The following is a 17,336-nucleotide window of genomic DNA, read 5'->3' on the forward strand; positions in this document are numbered from 1 at the left end:
GCACGCGCGCGCACAAAAAACACACACAGCAAACATGTCCGAAAACGACAACAACCAGTCCCCAGGCGATCGCCAGGACCCTCCTCCCAACACCGAGCACCTCAACATCAAGGTCACCGACAACAACAACGAGGTCTTCTTCAAGATCAAGCGCAGCACCAAGCTCGAGAAGCTCATGACGGCCTTTTGCGAGCGCCAGGGCAAGTCCCTCAACTCGGTGCGGTTCCTGTTTGACGGCACGCGAGTGCAGCCGACGGATACCCCGGACGCGGTATGCCCTTGTTTCCCCCTCCAGTCTTTCTCTCTCTTCGCCATTCGCATGTATACAGTGTTGCTAACGTGGTTATTTGTTTGTTTGCGCGCGTTAGCTCGAGATGGCAGACGGCGACACTCTCGAAGTGCATCAAGAACAGGTCGGAGGGCGCTTGCGAGGATGACGTTACAAAAGACCCAAGGGCGGCCGGGAGATGATGATACCGAGTCGGAGAGGAGAGAGGGCGAAGATAGAGGACAGAGGGACATGTGCGTCAGAGCTGGGTTATTTGGGTCGCATTCTATCCCCCACACTATCTACCGTGGTTTGTGTAATACATTAGAGGAGAGAGAGAGAGAGAGAAAGAGTGAAGAGTCAGAGTCAGAGAGGGAACCCGCTATTCTACGACGTCGATCCAAGGGCCAAAACGGCTCTTTCTTTACGCCCTTCCGTCCTTTCTTGTTTCCTTTCTCTCTTCCATAATACGGCAGCGGCGCATTGGTTCGGAAAGATGGAAAATGGTTCTTTTTTACACGAGGTCAAAGTGCAATTACAGCCGTAAGCCGGTTTTACCTAGTTCACCATTATCCCAAATGCTTTGCTACCCATCCCAGTGCTGTCCCTCCCTTTAACTTAAAAAAAAAACCAAAAAAAAAACGAAACGCCTTGTTGAAAATGAGAATACGCAACATCAGTCAGTGGCATCATGACATCATCTTTAGAACTTGAGTTCCCTGGACCGGCAGTTGGTGCAGAGTATAATGGCCCCCGTTGCAGTCTCTTTGGGGAATATCTGCCCATCGTCGAATCCTCCCTTGCACTCGTGGCAGCGGAAGCAATGCTCGTGCCACTCGCCTCCCAGCGCCTTGATGTATTGGCCAATGACCGCTGTCTTGCACATCTTGCACTTGGGCGCACGGCGTTCTGTCCGCTTTGTCTGGCAATTGATGCACCATGCGTAGCCGTCCTTCTCAATGTGTGTCATGCCATGCTCAAACGGGTCGCCGCACTCGGCGCAGAAGAAATGCCCGTAATGCCAATGCGCCCCAAGTGCCACAATATGCTCCCCCAAGATGGGGGTCGTGCAGTGCTTGCAGCGTGGAGCGAAGAGTTCGTGCCAGTCGAGATGGCAATAGAAGCGGAGTCGTTCGTCTCCGTCTTCCGCCATGGTCATGCCAGGCTTCTCATCCAATATCTCACCCGCCGCGCGGCGCCGAATCCTCTCCACACGCTCAGCCCGTGATGCCTCAGGCTCTGGACTGATCTCCATGGCTTCAAGTCTGGTGTTACAGGTGTAGCAGCGGAAGCAGTGAGGGTGGAAGCGCTCAGGAGACCCGGCCAGCGCCACAAACTTGCCCTCAATGGGGCGCTGGCATTGGTTACAGACGGTTCCCGCTGGCCTGATGGCGCCTGATGCTGGTGACCAGTGGCCTCGGGGCTGCGGTAGGTCGCGCGAGCCCTGAGGCCCACGAGCCCCTGGTGTTGGGAGAGGACGTGCGCCTCTCACCGAGCCTCTCACAGGTGAGTCCCTCGGCGTTGAGATGCTGGGGACGCTACGGCGACCCGGCGCTTCATCGACTGAAATGGACGGGACGTTGATTGCGGGCGTCGGCCGCCTTGGGGCGTCGTCCGGTTCCGCTATCGAGATGAACGGCACACTCGCGCTCGTCTGTGCCCGTGGTCTCGGCGAAGGGTCTTCCGCCACAACAATGCTAGGGATCTCCATAGGCCGTGATGGCGTTTGGGGCTGGGATTGAGCTTGGGATTGAGACTGGGACTGGGACTGGGACCGGAAGCGGTTTGATGCTGGCGTTGTCGGGTCTGGTCGGTCTGAGCTGGCATCAGTGGACGGGGACTCCTCCGGGGCTTTCCAGTTCGTATCGAAGCTTACAATGGGCCTTCCAGGGCTGTCGCTGACTGCAGTAGGTTCCGGGAGTCTAGAACTGCGGTCCTTCAGCCTCATGCTAGTAGCTTCGCGGATATCCTGACTGCGAATCTCGACTCCATTCAGATGCTGTCCATGGGAGGGCTTCTGACCGTTGACAACGGGGGTGTTGACTTGATACTGGGCGTTGCGGGATCGAGTCGGGGGGTTCCTGTGGATTTCTATGCGTTCCAATCGCTTGGTCGGGCTCGTCTCTCCTTGGTTGCGTGGGAAGGGGACTCGTCCGACCGTATTGGACGGCTTAATATGCAGGGAAACGGGCGAATCACCGCTGGGAGGGGTCGTTGTCGTGGGTCCCTCGCCTGGCTGGGCTTCGGGCTCTTCCCATATCTGATCGCCAGAGAAGGGTCGTTCGACCTCTCCACTGATATTCCTCTTCATGCTGCTGCGCCGGCCGCCTGTGAACCGCCCTCCGACATTCCCGTATGACTTTGCCTGTTTGGTTGGAGAGTCGTCGGTACGTGATTTTGCTCCGGGGGATCCGTTTTGTCGAGAGCCGTTTTCTTCTTCCGATGAAGTGGTCGAGTATGAGTTCCTGTTCACTTTGTTCGTGCCGAATGGCTCTTCTCCTTGCCCCACAGCTGCTGCCCGGGCATGTGCGTAGCTGTCCTTTCTAAGGTGCGGTCGGTACCGGTACGCACCCTCGGGTGGCCGGGGTTTGACTCCATGCTGATGTTCCCATACGAGCTCGGCGGCTTCGTTGAGGGCAGCGTTGTAGATACGGGTCTCGTCGTCCTCGACAGCAGGATCACCCTCAGGAGAAGCCCTTCTGCTCTCTCGGAGATCCATTTCTTCCATGGCATCTCGCAGAGACGATGCCTCCTCTCTTTCCATCCACCGCCGGCCCCGCTCCATATAGCTAGCCGTGGGCACAACCGTATCGGGCTTCAATGGAGGCGGCGTTGGGCTGGTGGGATAGTAGTCGCGGCTTCGGGAGCTGATGGTGGACAGGCGAGTTGACGCCATGCTCCCGGCAATGAGGCTGGGCGTGTGCGACTGGGATCGCTGATGGCCCAGCTGATGAGCCGTATCTTGTGACGTCGTCGATGCATCGTAGCTAATGTTACTGAGACTGTTTCGGTTTACCTGCGGACGGTTGCTGGGAGGCGGTGGCCTGGCACCACCGGGTCTCACCACGGGCTTGCTTCGAAGGTTTGCGAGGTAGTTTGCTGCTCACGAATTGTTGTAGATTAGCGACCAGCCTGAACCATCGGTCAATCCACCCTGTATCCTGTATGCCGTACCGAATTCGTCCTTTGTCATGTATGATGGCGACGGCGGCGACGCCCTCCGTGACCTGACCTCACCAGCTTGCCTCATGTTCCTTTCCTTGGACGCGGATCGTAACGAAATGAAGGCGAGCGGCCGGTCTCAGAGGGGAGGTACGAGGGCTTTATGTGTGCCGTCGACCTGTTCTGAGGTACCGGAGGCTGTTGGCGGTGACGGGAAGCTAATTAGAGAGGTCGCATGCGAGGCGTGACGTTTTGTATGCAAACCTTACAGGTGTGTGCTCGGTGCTGTGTAAATGGAGTTGTGCAAGTCATCATTGGGTGTGGGGGTTGACGGGGCAACCCCTTGGCATGTTCCGAGACACCCCAGAACTTAGCACGAGTAGGCGCTGTGGCCTCTGCCGTAGCGGTGCGTAGCGCTGGCCAGTAGCGCTGTGTGCCTGTAATCTGCACCGCTAGCCGGCACAGCTCAGCTCCATGCTAATATAGCGCCACCCAAGTTCTGAGTTGGCATCCGTCCTGTGAATGATGGTTGAGCATAAAGCATAAAACTGCACGACTTGACCAAGGTGCAACCTTGTCGAGCCATCAATGGTAAAGGGAGTGAAGAGATTTGCTACTGTAGCAGGGGGGACGCTATGGTACAGGACAGCGGGCTTGGAAAGTTCCAGATCACTGCCAGAAATACTATGTACAAGGAACTGATTCGGGTTGGGCAATGTCACCATGGGAACGGCCAATAGCCTCAAGCTTCCTCCCCCCCCTTTGCACCTCCGTGCCTGTGCTTGTGCCTGGCGACTAGGGACGCCTGTCCGACTATGGGGATGCCCGCTCGCCTTACTACCACCGGAGTTCGCCTTTGACGCCCTTTTCTGGCTCTGCTGGGGCTTTTGCCAGCGCAGGGTCTGCGAAGCCGAGATTCTTGAACTCGTCCCGAGCCATCAGATTTCTTAATTTTGCCGATATGTTAGCTCATGGCAATGTCTTACTGCTCCGATCTCTCTCCCTCTCTCTCTGTTGCTTTTTTTACCTATCCATTCTGCATGACAGATACGCCTTGGCCAAATTGCGACATTCGTCTTCGTTGACACCACGGACTTTCTTCATGCAAGCGAGGTAGCTGGTCATGGCCTTCTTGCACTCGCCTAGTCCAGTTAGACAACTGAGCCATCCAGGAGAGGCGGGAAAATGGACTGAACCACTGCAGCGGGCTTACCATCGTGGTCCAAGGGGAAGCTCCCTCGCTGTGGCCTATGGAGACGGCGGGTCAGCCAACTCCTGAGCTTCAAATCAACGGCGAGAGAACACGTACGGGGTTGGCTTGGTTGTTGGCAGCGCTCCAGGGCTGCCGAAGGTACTCATTTCTCCAGGTGCCGCACCAGGGGCATATCCCTTTTTTCGTTTCTTTTTTTTTTCGAGATGAGACTTTGGAGGCACGGCTGTCACGCATGATGGATGTCGAAAGCGGTGGGGCCGGGCCCCGATAGAGCGGCAAGCATCGCTTAGCTAACCACGCTTTAGCAACTGTGGCGAATCAGATTGCATAGCTGCATACGGAGTACAAGTACAAGCATGTCCTGTCTTGGCCTCATTGGGATGACAACATCCGAGCGACGGAGGGTTTGGGCCGTGGATGGACGAGTCTGATCAGGCGCTTTGCGTTGCTTTGCGTTTGCTTTGCACGGTATGGATATGGGATGGCACAATGTCCGCAGCAGACTCACAACAATTGCCAGGCCAACAGATCCAATCAGTGACTGTCGGAGCAGCCAGAAGCAGCTTCCTCTCCCTTGCATTGCTTGCAGGGCTCCCTCTGGGTCTTGGAACGGACCATTCGCGTTGTGACACACTGCAAGCCAGCTCAACCGCTAGCTGCATCAGTCGTGTTCTTTCGTCGACTGCGGTCTCCACAGGCGCCCAACCAGAGACAGTGTGTTCAGTTCAAGCAGTTCGAAAGAGCCCGCTGTCGCAGTATCGGGTCGGAAAGCATCGTCGGGTTGGCGGATGGACACTCCGTTGTCGGGCGTGAACGAGAGAAACCGATATTCTTGGGTAGCACAATCAGGTGAGCGGCGTTGTGCGCAGTATGACATGTTGTCTTGTTTGGGAGGCGGCTTTCACACGCAAGCTGAAGTTGAAGCATTAGCCGGAAACTAACCCAGGGTTCAAGGGCCATGGTTCGACACTGTAATCAAAGTCGTCATGCCGAATCTGTGCTACACGGTGAACCATCAATAGCTCTTCCAAGGAGCGCGCTAGAGCTGGTTCTGACCTGTAGCGGGTTAGCATTAGCTCGTATCTATGTTATATGGATGATGCCGGCTCTACGTATAACGAAGCCGACATGACGGACGAGATATCTATAGTAGCGTTCCGTCGCAAGTATGCCGAAACCCTTGGCTACAATCACAATGCCAGAGGATCAACTCGTGCTCCGTAATCCATCCAGCTTCAGTAGAGAGATGAAGAACAAGCACGGGACTGCTCAACAAAACAAACACAATAAACTAAACATGCAATCGTATTCCCGCAGCATGTATGGCAGCCCATCTCTCGCATGCCGTCTCCAGTTAGGCTTCTGCCCATGCCTTGCCCTCAACCCTTTATCTCATCAGATATCTGGAGAAATGGGGGGCATTTGACAAAGGGAGGCTGAGGTGAGGTTTTCGGTACTGCTGATGTCCCGCGGTTCTGCACACAACACCCGGTATCTGGTACCTGTGGCGTTGAAGAGGCAAGCCATCAACCAGCCCCACCCTTTACACGTGAACGAATCGGTACGTACTCGATTCGTTGCCAAACTGCCCGAGAAGCCATTGTTTCGGCTTGCTTCTCTTCTTGATCGCCAGAAAAGCCCAGCGCAAGTCGTCGCGTTGCCTGTGCGAGCCTGAATTCTTTTGTCGGAGGCGTCTCTGCTGCTCTTCCAACCCGGTAATTGCGTTTAATTGACCGCTGCGACTGCGATAGCCCCGGCCGAGGCGAAGAAAAGAATCTATAAGGGAAAAAAAAGGCTCCCAAGACGCTGCAATGGCGGCCCTCGGCGAAGATCTGCTCAACACGGTCAACAAGTTGCAGGACCTGGTGTTCAACACCATTGGCAACGATTCCCTCGACCTCCCCCAAATTGTGCGTAGTGCAAATCTGCCTCCCCTTGTCCTCGCTTGATGCTAATGCCCCGCCGCTCAGGTCGTCGTGGGATCCCAGTCCGCCGGAAAATCTTCCGTTCTCGAAAACATCGTCGGCCGAGACTTTCTGCCCCGAGGCAGCGGCATCGTAACCCGGCGGCCGCTGATCCTGCAGCTCATCAACATCCCGGAGGATGAGACGGCACCAGATCCGTTCAACGACCCCTACCGCTCGCCCGGTGCTGCGCGGCGCTCAGAATGGGCCGAGTTCCACCACATCCCCAATAGACGGTTCAACGACTTTATAGATGTCAAGCGGGAGATTGAGAATGAGACAGCCAGAGTTGCCGGTACCAACAAAGGCATCAATAGACAGCCCATAAACCTCAAGATTTACTCCCCGCATGTCCTCAACCTGACCCTGGTCGATCTGCCCGGTTTAACCAAGGTTCGTCTTTACCTCTTGCTTCTACCTGCTCCTCTTCTAGGCTAACCTGGTTTGAATCATGCGTAGGTGCCCATTGGTGATCAGCCTTCTGATATCGAGAAGCAAACGAGGAACTTGATATCCGAGTACATCGCCAAGCCCAACAGTATTGTTCTGGCGGTGTCGCCTGCCAATGTCGACCTTGTCAACTCAGAGGCTCTTAAGCTTGCTCGGCATGTGGATCCTCTTGGCAGGAGAACCATCGGCGTTCTCACCAAGATCGACTTGATGGACCACGGCACCAATGCCCTCGACATCCTGTCCGGCCGCGTGTACCCCCTGAAGCTTGGCTTTATCGGCGTCGTGAACCGCTCGCAGCAGGATATTCAGGGCAACAAGCCCATGGAGGATGCCCTCAAAGCCGAAATGGACTTCTTTAAGCACCACCCGGCTTACCGTAACATCTCAAGCCGATGTGGCACGCAGTTCTTGGCCAAGACGCTTAACACGACTCTCATGGCCCACATTCGAGAGCGGCTGCCCGACATCAAGGCACGCCTCAACACTTTGATGGGCCAGACCCAGCAGGAGCTCGCCGGCTATGGTGATATGCACTTTAGCGGAAAGGAGCATCGCGGCTCATTGATTCTGCAGCTCATGACACGATTCGCAACCTCCTTCATCTCCTCCATCGACGGTACATCCACTGAAATCTCGACCAAGGAGCTTTGCGGTGGTGCCCGAATCTACTACATCTTCAACTCTGTTTTTGGAAGCTCACTAGATACCATCGATCCCACTTCAAACCTTTCAGCGTTGGATATTAGAACGGCAATTCGCAACTCCACTGGTCCTCGGCCCAGCTTGTTCGTGCCCGAGATGGCTTTTGATCTGCTTGTGAAGCCCCAGATCAAGCTCTTGGAGATTCCTAGCCAGCGCTGCGTCGAACTTGTCTACGAAGAACTCATCAAGATTTGCCACACATGCGGCTCAATAGAACTTTCCAGATTCCCAAGACTCCAAGCAAAGCTCATCGAGGTGGTATCGGATCTCCTGCGAGAGCGGTTAGGCCCCGCCTCAAACTACGTCGAGTCACTCATTTCCATTCAGCGCGCATACATCAACACGAACCACCCCAACTTCCTAGGCGCCGCCGCAGCAATGAGCAATGTTGTCAGCGCCAAACAGGAGCGGGAACGCAAGAGGGTCATCCTGGAGGAGCGTGAGCGCCGGGAGAAGCGGCGGCTCAAGGAGCTTGGACCCAACGGCACGGAGCCACAAGAGGATGGCGAGGAGAGCCCGGTTGCGGAGGGAACCCCGCGGGCAGAGCCTAACCTTCGCAAACTCGCCACGACGAAGCCTTCACGAAGCATGTCGCCTGCCGTCCACCAGGACGCCCTGGTTGGCCTCGGCGCATCCATGAATGGAATCCGACCATCGTCTCCGGGCATGAATGGTCAAGGAATTGGCGGTGCTCGCGATACATTCTTGAACTACTTCTTCGGCAAGGATGGCATGGCGCCAGTCAGCGCCCCTATTACTCCCACCACCAACGGCAGACATACCAGCCACCCTTCAGAGCCCACCTTCTCTCAGAGTCTCCGCCGTGAAGAGAAGCTGGTGGTCCGGACCTCTACCGCTCCCCCCTCAGTGACAGACGAGTATGACCCATCATCTCGAAGTTACGGCCTGGCATCACATCTGGTAAGCCTTGATACACACACTCTCTGCTTAACAACACAGCTCTCTTGTTCTTTCCCTCTTGACTAACTCTTCTCCTCTCTCACAGGGCGAATCTAACGAACCCGCCATGACCGAGCGCGAGGCCATGGAAGCAGAGCTCATCCGCGCCCTCATCTCCTCCTACTTCAACATCGTCCGCGAATCCATCGCCGACCAGGTCCCCAAGGCCATCATGCACCTCCTCGTCAACCACTGCAAAGACGTCGTCCAGAACCGCCTCGTCAGCGAGCTCTACAAGGAGAACCTCTTCGAAGAGCTCCTCTACGAGGACGATGGCGTCAAGAAGGAGCGTGAGAAATGCGAGAAGCTCCTCCAGACATACCGCGAAGCAGCAAAGATTATCGGCGAGGTCCTGTAAAGAAGGGGGGAGAAGCAGCTCGTCAAAGTGCCTTTTTCTTTCTTGTTCTTTTTTAATACTCTCTTCTCTTTTCTGTGATGGTCTGGGAATCTATCATGAAGAGAAGGAAAACGAAGTAGAAGATGGCATTAAAAGAAAAAAAAGAAAAAAGAATTGGGAGGTTAAATGTCTGTATAAAAGCGGCAGGTTTTCAAAACACGAAAAAAGGCGATCAATGAGGCGTCCATGGGGGTTTTAACGAAGGCAAACGGTTAGGGGAGGGATGACTGGAAGAAGAAAAAAAGATGCGGAGGAGACGAGGAAAAGAGAACACGCCTGTTCAAGAGGGAAAACTGGAGAGTGTGTGGGATTGTCAAAATGAGAGTTTCATTTTGAAGTGTAAACAACCTGTATATGATGCAATGGAGGGAGATGAAATGGCGAAGAATGGTAAAGAGGATACATTTCCGTGACATGGCTGCACACGATTTCTCATTATTCTCTACAACTACACCGCTCGACTCTGCCATGTCTCCAATGATAGGAAATATACTTGTCACTACCTATACTGCATAATGTGTGGCCACGCCGTACGGACTGATCTACGACTAGATGTCTCGAGTATCTTTAGATATCTCTAGTATCCTAGAATATTCTTATTACCTCTAGATATCTCTAGTATCTCTCGATACCTATCTCCAGTATCTCTAGTACCTATCTCCAGATCTCTCTAGTAGCTTTAGACCTCTAATATTTATAACATCTCTAGTAAATATATTTAAATCTACCCGGCCTATTAATAAAAACCTTTGTTCATAATATTTGCTCCTTCTTAGTGAAGAACATCTGCTTATTTAAGAAATAGGTAGGTACTAGGTATTAATTTATGGTATATAGATATGTACATACTACCATTTTCTTTCAACCGCATAGCCTTTGCCTCAGTAGTAAGATGCTCCGAAACGCCATTGTCATATATTTTAGCAAAAACAAAATAAAGTGGAAGATGCTCCTATGAAAGCTCTAATCTATGCCCATTTTCATTCCCAACCACCCGATCTTCTATTGGCCAATGGATCTCGTGACTCATAAACATTATAAACTCGTGATAAGGCTCCAGTATTGCTGTACGATCCCCCGAGAGTATAGTTGTAATAAACAGCATTAGAGGGAATGCTATAGTTGCGTAAAATGGCGGGATGTTGAATGTAGTAGCCATACGGCAAATTCCGTACATCAACGATGCCGTAGGATTGGTGGAGGGTCGTAGAAGATATCGGTTGTCGGTAATCGAGGCTTTGTTCTCTTTGCAATGCCATGTCCGAAGATGGTGCCTCTGTTGCATAGGGGGCGTGCTCGCGGCGTTCGCGTACGTAATATGTGTCCGGCACACCATGCATCGAGGCGACGAGACCTTCGCCCGAATATTGATGCATTGGTGGTGTGGAGCTGATAGATGCCTCCTGTTCCACGGAGCACCTGAATGGCGGCTCCTTAGGCCATTCCGTTCTCCAAAGTATAGTCATGCTATTCGACTTCTTTGGGCCGTGCTTCATAGCATAGTGTTGTATGATGGCCAGAAATCCGTAACGCTTTGACCCCGGGCATTCTTTGCAGCGAAAGCAGTCCTTCTGGTGATTATTGGTGTGTGGCCCAATCTTATGCTCGAATACCCATTTCATATCGTCCAGAGTTAGTCCTCGCGTCAAGGACACGGCCCTCGCTCCGTCCTTATAGAACTGTTTGCGGACGTATGCCAGCACGTCCGCAGCGAAGTCTGCACAGTTTCCCTTCTTGACGCTGCGTCCCTTAACCCAGCGATCTCTGATGACCTCATCTGCGAGGTTAGAGATATGAATTCGCACAGTAGTCTCAACGTCCTGTCGTTGCTTCTGTAGAGTTTTGGCAATTTCTGAGCCTTTTCTCCCTATCCATTCCGGCTTGTCAACTGTAGAAGTTGGCTGGGTCGAATGCCTGCGCATTTGGCGGACGCCTCCTGACAGGAGCCACCTATCCCATCGGGAAGCGTCACGAAGTATTTCAATGTGTCGAACTTCCAAGCCTTTTTTCCACTCCTCAACAGCCGCATCGCCAAATCGCTTCACTTCTTCATACTCTTCTTGAAGCTTCTCCACTTGGGCAGGCCAATATACCTTTGTCACCTGAATAGGGGTAATGGTCACTGGGATGCTTTGCATCTCTTGAGGGGAGATCACATTCATGTCAGCCGTCAGAAAGACCATAGGAAGGCCCGGTGAGATGAACGATGATCTTGATGACAAATGAAAATCAAATTCCTGCAAGGCATTGTCAGCCGTTTGATAAGCCTCCAACAAGAAAGGGCAAAGTCGCTCACCTTGATGCTCTTTCTAAACAAACAGTTGCCGCACGAATTGATGAAGAAAGGAAAGATAGGCGATACAGTGGTATTGCCAGGTCTGCGGCGTTGTGAAGAATCCTCAGCGGTATTGTAAGCTTTATCCAGCTGGCCGCAGAATTGGCAAGACCGGGTGCAGGCAAACCGCCACATGTCCAATTCAAACCTTCCCTTGAGCGGCGTGGGCATAGCTGGCCAGTGAAGACGCCTGGACGCTCTCCAGATGGCGTCCGGGGCCAGTGTAGGCAACATACGAGTAGTAGGCACGTGTATCGCAGAGATGATGAAGGGCGAGACAGGATCGAGGTATTTGTGGAACAACCGGTTGACACGGAGGCAGCGCCCAAGAGCAGCCGGCGGGAGAAAGGAAAAGATGTGGTGCCATAGCTCCGCTGGGAGCTGCCGCGACCCGTCCTGGCCAGCAGAGGTGATCCTGATCTTCTTCAAGGCTTCGCTATAGCCGTCGCCGTAGCTCTCCAGTCGCCTTCGCTTCCTAGGGGAGCCAAGGGTGCTGCTGTCGGATGAGACGAGCTGAGTCCCGTTTAGACCTCGCATTTCGTCTTCGAGCTTCTGTAGGTAGGCCAGAGAGGCATCAACCAAATGCCCCTTCCGAAGGTCATCCATGATTGCATAGAGAAGGAAATGAGCTGTTGAGGAGACGAAGAGGAAGAAGACATTTGTTGAGATTAACACGCTCGAGGTGTTTTGCAGGAGCGATGCAAGGGATCAGCCCTTCCCCAGAGTCCTTGCAAGCACGGGAAGGTACGTTGGAGTATCATCGAGAAGCTCTAACAGCGGCTGCAAGGATATCCTGAGAGGGAAAGAAACGACGTAATGAAAAAGGCACGGAAAGAGCTGTCTGTCTGCTCTTGATCTTCTCCGGGGCTTTTTCGGTCTTGCCGCTGTGACGGGCGCTAAATCCCCTATAAAGCATGGGCTGACGTAGAAACACGGATTTTTGCTGGAGGCAGCTTATCGATTGGAAATGACTAAGCGAAGTAGCCACTCGAGATGAGCACTGCAGAATGATGACAAAAGATGCGTATGGTAGAGAGATCTAGTAGATGGAGATATATATAGTATATGGAAATATATATAGTAGGTGGGGGTAGGTCTGGTAGGTGGTTGTTGATAGTAGTAGATGGAGATAGATCTAGTAGATGGCAGTATATGGTAATAGATAATAGTAAATACTATAGTAGATAGTAGTAGATATAGTAGATAGTAGTACCTACTAGGTAGGTAGATGGTAATAGATTAGTAGTACTAAGGTACAGGTAGGTAGTAGATAATATGTTGCAACCTCAGAACAGTACCATAACAACTTATCTTGGCTCATACACAGTTCCATTGCAAGCAGCATCATCACCATACAGAGAGAGATACAAAGACACCATTTACTCATGAAGCGGAGAGAAGGAGGGGACTTGGAATAAAAGTAGCTACAAATGTCCCTGCTCATAAAGACCTTGCATTTTCCCTTATCCAAAGACCCAAATCCAGATCAAACATGTCCAACGAACGTGTTCTATCATATACAAGAGTGTCCAAATAAAATACACATCAAATTACTGCTGCTCGTTCATCATACTCGCCCCATCGCCCAGCCCCTGTTCCGGAGACGATTGCTCCCCGGAACCGTAAATCTGGAAACTCTGGTCTGCTCCCCAAGTTGTCATCTGTGTGTAGTTCTCGAATGCACTCTATTGAACACAAAATCGTCAGCCAAAGTTGATATGATGCTAAAGGAGAGAAAACTACAATCTTACCCAGTCAAAATTGGCCATGTCGCCTGCCCCGGTGCCGCCCAAATTTGTAAACATGGAGAGCGGAGAGGCACCGGCACCGGCGCCGTTACCATTGAGAGCGTCAAATTGCGGAAACTCGTTCCCGTTTGTAGCCCGTAGGCCAAAGTCCATACCCATAAAGGCACTGCTCTGCGAAAATGGGTCTTGGCCACCAAAGCCAGGGATCCCGATGGGAGACACAAAGCCCAACGACAAGGGCGTTTGGTCTAGTGATGAACCTGTGCCTACAATTGAGGCAGATAGGGAATCGGTTCGGGATGGGACTTGGTCGCTGTTGGAGTCCATGGCCTCTCCACTAGGCACCTTAATCTTGTCTAGCATGATTTCAATGACTTTGGTAGCCTTGAAGGCTTCCATTGAAGTATGAGCAAGAGCTGCCCATATGCCCTTGGCAGTCTCGAGTGCGGCGATCATTTTGCTTCGTTGCTCGTCAGTGTAGACGAAGCCGTCGTCGGGGGGACTGGCCGATTGCCGTGCCGTATTATCATAATGAAGGTCTAGAACAAGGAGCATGGCCGGCAAGGTAAACTCTTTTGTCGCAATTGATTTGATGTACCACGAAACAGAGCGTAGCCGGCCGTTCCCCTGGGATTCGCGATGTAACTTGGTCAGGTGTTCCAACGCCTGCAGTGACGCTTCGATAGCACTGCGTCGTGAAAAGGCATATCTCGGGTTGTGCTGGGCCTTGGCGTGATATTTGCGGTGCAACAGACAGAGTATTTTCTGAAACAAGATATCAATGTTGTACCTCGCAATGATTAACGTCACCGGATCCTGAGACGCCTCCAGTTGGCCAAGTCGGAGATGAGGAGGAAGCTCCTGCATGATTTGGCGAAGCTTTGCGTCGAATCGGATAACCTCGTCGTACGGAACAGTTTTGCCGACCATGTTTGTTGCTTGCAAAATGTTTCCCAACTCGGAGCAGAGCCTCACTTTCGCAATCATGTATGATATCGGCGTCGGTTCTGAGGAGGGGCGTGACGGTGGCAGTTCCTTGGTGTCGGGGTGGAATTCGTCGTCGAAAAGGTTGTTTGGAAGCTGGGTATCGCAGTCGTTCTCGTATATCATATTAGGCAATGACACCTGATGTGAAAAGACGACATCAGACATGCGGACCAACGCCCACGCTCTTCTTCTCATTTCCTATGCCGTCTCATATCAGTCGTTTGCTCGTCAACGAAGCGCCAGAAAATAAACTTACAGCTTGAAACGGTGTGAGATTGGGAAACCATTTGGCATCTCGATGGTATCCCATACGGAAGGCTATCCTCGTGATGACAGAGACGATCAACCACAACCCGAGGTCCGCATCCCACCGAGATGAGTACTCTCCAAAGACGTATAAAAGCATAGCCTCAACAGTGTACTCGACCGGCTTTGTATAGTCTGCCTTGATCAGACATTGTACTGTCCGTAACCGATATTCTGACGCCAGCTCCAAAGTCCGGCCTCTCCACTCAGGAGGCTCATCACCAACTTTGTGATAGCTCAGCATGGCAAGAGTAAGCACGGAATACAGCAATCCCAGCCACATGATTGGCGTTTTTGACGGGTCCTCCCAGTGACTTTTCAGCTGCTTGAAAAACGTCGGGCCGTGTATTATACACACAGCGTTGTCCATCGAGTTGAAGTAACGGCTGCACAGGGTCAGGATGCTCGACTTTGGAGGCAGCTCCGCGCGAAGCTCAATCTCGGAGGCGGGCAAGGCACCCAGCAACAACGTCGGCCCTTCCCGGGCAGCCATTGGTTTTGATAGCCGGACACGCTCGTAGCTCGACTCCAGCTCCTTCTTGTGAAACATGAAATAGTTCTTCACTTCGGAAATGTCGGACAGAATCGTATGCCAGTGCTCTTGGCCGATATACATGGACTTGCCCTTGTCGGGGTCGACCTTCAAAACTCCCAGCGAAGCCGCGAGTCCCTCTTCCGTGTCGCTTTCGTCTTCGAGCATTGTCACCCCCTCGTCGCGGCCAGCTTTGGCGGAAGAGCCGCTATCAGTTAACGACTGCGACGTAGAGGCAGCTCGACCAGCCGCAGCGGCTGAAGCAGGGTCTACATTAGCCCCGCCATGCATCAAAGACAGGACAAGGCCTTCTAACCGGTCGATCCTATTCTGCATGTCATCCGGCGTGGCGTCAGCCTGGTTCTGGCTCTTTTTCCGGGTTGCCGGAGCTGCATAGGAGCATGACGACGTGTCCATGCCCTCTCGCTTGGTGCAGTTGCTGCACGGGTGGTTCCTGTCGCATTTCCTACACCATGTTAGCAAGTAAAAACGCATCAAAGGATGCTGCTCTTTGGCTGTTGGCCAAGCCATATCCGAGCACCCAGGCACTCACAATCTGCATGGGAGGTTAGCACGCCTACACTCTTGTCCATGGACAGTGCGGAGATAACGACGTACTTTCTTGTCCTGCACGGGTAGCAGCTCAAAGGCACACGATTTCTCTTCCTCACAACGCGAAACTGCTCCTCAGGGGAGCGGCCCCCTGTGGAAGAGTTGGTCGAAGGCGGAGTGGGCGTCATTGCAGAGGAGGGGAGGGAACACGGAGGGGCTCTCGTAATCTCAGACCGTTGTTGGCTGATGAGGCGATTCGGACTTAAGAATCACACCGAAATGCTCTGAACTTCAGCCGGCCTCACAAGCGGCTTGCCGGTTATGATTGATGCGGCGCATATATTAGACCTCTGAGGGCTCGGGAGAAGGCAGGGGGAGGCAGCCTGTCAATTGCTAGAAGCAGCCAGGCCGGGAAAGGGGAAGAGGCGAAGCGACGGTTCAGTGCGACGACAGAGAGAATGAGACTGGCCCTTTTAGAGGATCAGCCGGTGGCCGGTAAGAAAAGATTGCATTCGCCGGAAATAAAGCGAATCCACGGCCTCGGGCTCGGGTTGTAATGCGAAAAGAGATGTTCTGCGATGGTCTCGGACCCTGGGCTGGAGATGGCAGCAGTTGCGCGGCCTCGTTTGAGATCGGACGAGAGGCGGGCGGAATTGCCTTGGTGGCTTGATATGACAGTGAGTTGTGTTGAAGGCGGAGAGGGGCCGGAAAGCTTGAGTGGCGGACTTGGGGAAGACGGAAATCCGAAAACGTCAGTCCTGCAGGCGAGCTGGTGATGGTGATGCGAGAGGGGCAGAGACAAAAGGGCGTCGAAGTGAGGGGGATGAGAGAAAATTTGCGTTTCTGAGAAGAAGAAGAATGAGAGGGACGTCTGGTGGAATTAGAGGTTAAGGCACAAAATATAATAAAGGATCCCCCGAGAGTCGCGGTTGGTGGGGGGGAGCCAGGAAGTGGTGTCGAGCCGGGCGCGAGACTTGCGTGATACCAAACGGTACCACCTGGGAGGGCATGCATAGGTAATCACTTGAGGCGTTCAGTCTCCAACTTTGTTTGCGGTGCAGCACTAACACCGGTAGCTACTAAGGTCCCCGGCACGGCTGTACGAACAGGCGATGTACGATGAACCGTTGTACATACATAGCAGAGCACAGCGTCTGGTTCTCAAATCCCTCATCCAGTGCGGAGTAAATGGGTTCGAAAGGGTAACGAGACAGGTCATTTCATATGATTTTATCTCGACAAATTGAACCCACCCGCTACATTGCTCACCACATGCAGCACAAACAGTGCATCGAAGCAGCTTCGATCTCGTCCGCTGCTACTAAACAGGAAGCTTATCTCAAAGCCGGTTGGCTGCTTTGTCAGCCGGCTCTCCAAGTACCCCGTGTTAGTGCATGGCAGCAATCCCCATTGGCAGATCCATGACGACCCCCAGCCCATGGGAACAACTTCCAGGCGGCCCGTTTATTCTTCCACGGTGCCGACGTCGTTTTGTAAGTAAAAAACAGCGTGAGCCTGTTGTTTGACCTGCAAAACAACCTTTCGACTAAGCAGAGTACTAACACGTCACTGCCCAGACACCCTTGGGGCGGTTCCGAGTACACGCGAAGTTGCTCGTACTTGATAACTGTTCCGGAGTACGAGGACCCCCAGCCGAGGGCTACCAACAATTCCCGTGGTATTTTTTTTTCAGGTGGGAAAAACTTTGCGAGATGAGCACAGCCCGGAGTTAAGCCGCTACGCATACAGGGTCATTT

The 17,336-nt window shown here is 52.9% G+C and overlaps 5 protein-coding genes across 5 annotated transcripts; 2 read left to right on the forward strand and 3 right to left on the reverse strand.

The window, feature by feature from the left end:
• Positions 1-34: 34 nt before the first annotated feature.
• On the forward strand, positions 35-471 carry Triagg1_6212 (uncharacterized protein; the record flags this gene model as incomplete). Its single annotated transcript, XM_062900812.1, has 2 exons — positions 35-271; positions 382-471. The coding sequence occupies 2 exons, from the start codon at positions 35-37 to the stop codon at positions 469-471; spliced, it is 327 nt and encodes a 108-aa protein (XP_062754758.1).
• A 500-nt stretch (positions 472-971) lies between these two features.
• Positions 972-4,789, reverse strand: Triagg1_6213 (uncharacterized protein; the record flags this gene model as incomplete). Its single annotated transcript, XM_062900813.1, has 7 exons — positions 972-3,367; positions 3,700-3,882; positions 3,993-4,063; positions 4,269-4,376; positions 4,458-4,572; positions 4,644-4,678; positions 4,740-4,789. 7 exons carry the CDS (start codon positions 4,787-4,789, stop codon positions 972-974), a joined length of 2,958 nt encoding a protein of 985 aa, XP_062754759.1.
• Positions 4,790-6,454: 1,665 nt separating this feature from the next.
• Positions 6,455-9,080, forward strand: Triagg1_6214 (uncharacterized protein; the record flags this gene model as incomplete). The annotated part of the gene is made up of 4 exons (XM_062900814.1): positions 6,455-6,553; positions 6,614-7,000; positions 7,067-8,683; positions 8,769-9,080. The coding sequence occupies 4 exons, from the start codon at positions 6,455-6,457 to the stop codon at positions 9,078-9,080; spliced, it is 2,415 nt and encodes an 804-aa protein (XP_062754760.1).
• Positions 9,081-10,099: 1,019 nt separating this feature from the next.
• Positions 10,100-12,060, reverse strand: Triagg1_6215 (uncharacterized protein; the record flags this gene model as incomplete). Its single annotated transcript, XM_062900815.1, has 2 exons — positions 10,100-11,356; positions 11,416-12,060. 2 exons carry the CDS (start codon positions 12,058-12,060, stop codon positions 10,100-10,102), a joined length of 1,902 nt encoding a protein of 633 aa, XP_062754761.1.
• Positions 12,061-13,004: 944 nt separating this feature from the next.
• Triagg1_6216 (transcriptional regulator family: Fungal Specific TF) lies at positions 13,005-15,767 on the reverse strand (the record flags this gene model as incomplete). Its single annotated transcript, XM_062900816.1, has 5 exons — positions 13,005-13,139; positions 13,206-14,387; positions 14,446-15,493; positions 15,581-15,583; positions 15,646-15,767. The coding sequence occupies 5 exons, from the start codon at positions 15,765-15,767 to the stop codon at positions 13,005-13,007; spliced, it is 2,490 nt and encodes an 829-aa protein (XP_062754762.1).
• Positions 15,768-17,336: the final 1,569 nt, after the last annotated feature.

The sequence above is a fragment of the Trichoderma aggressivum genome, assembly GCF_033847375.1.
Source record: "Trichoderma aggressivum f. europaeum strain CBS 100526 chromosome Unknown scaffold_024, whole genome shotgun sequence".
In the NCBI taxonomy this organism is placed as follows: Eukaryota; Fungi; Ascomycota; class Sordariomycetes; order Hypocreales; family Hypocreaceae; genus Trichoderma; species Trichoderma aggressivum.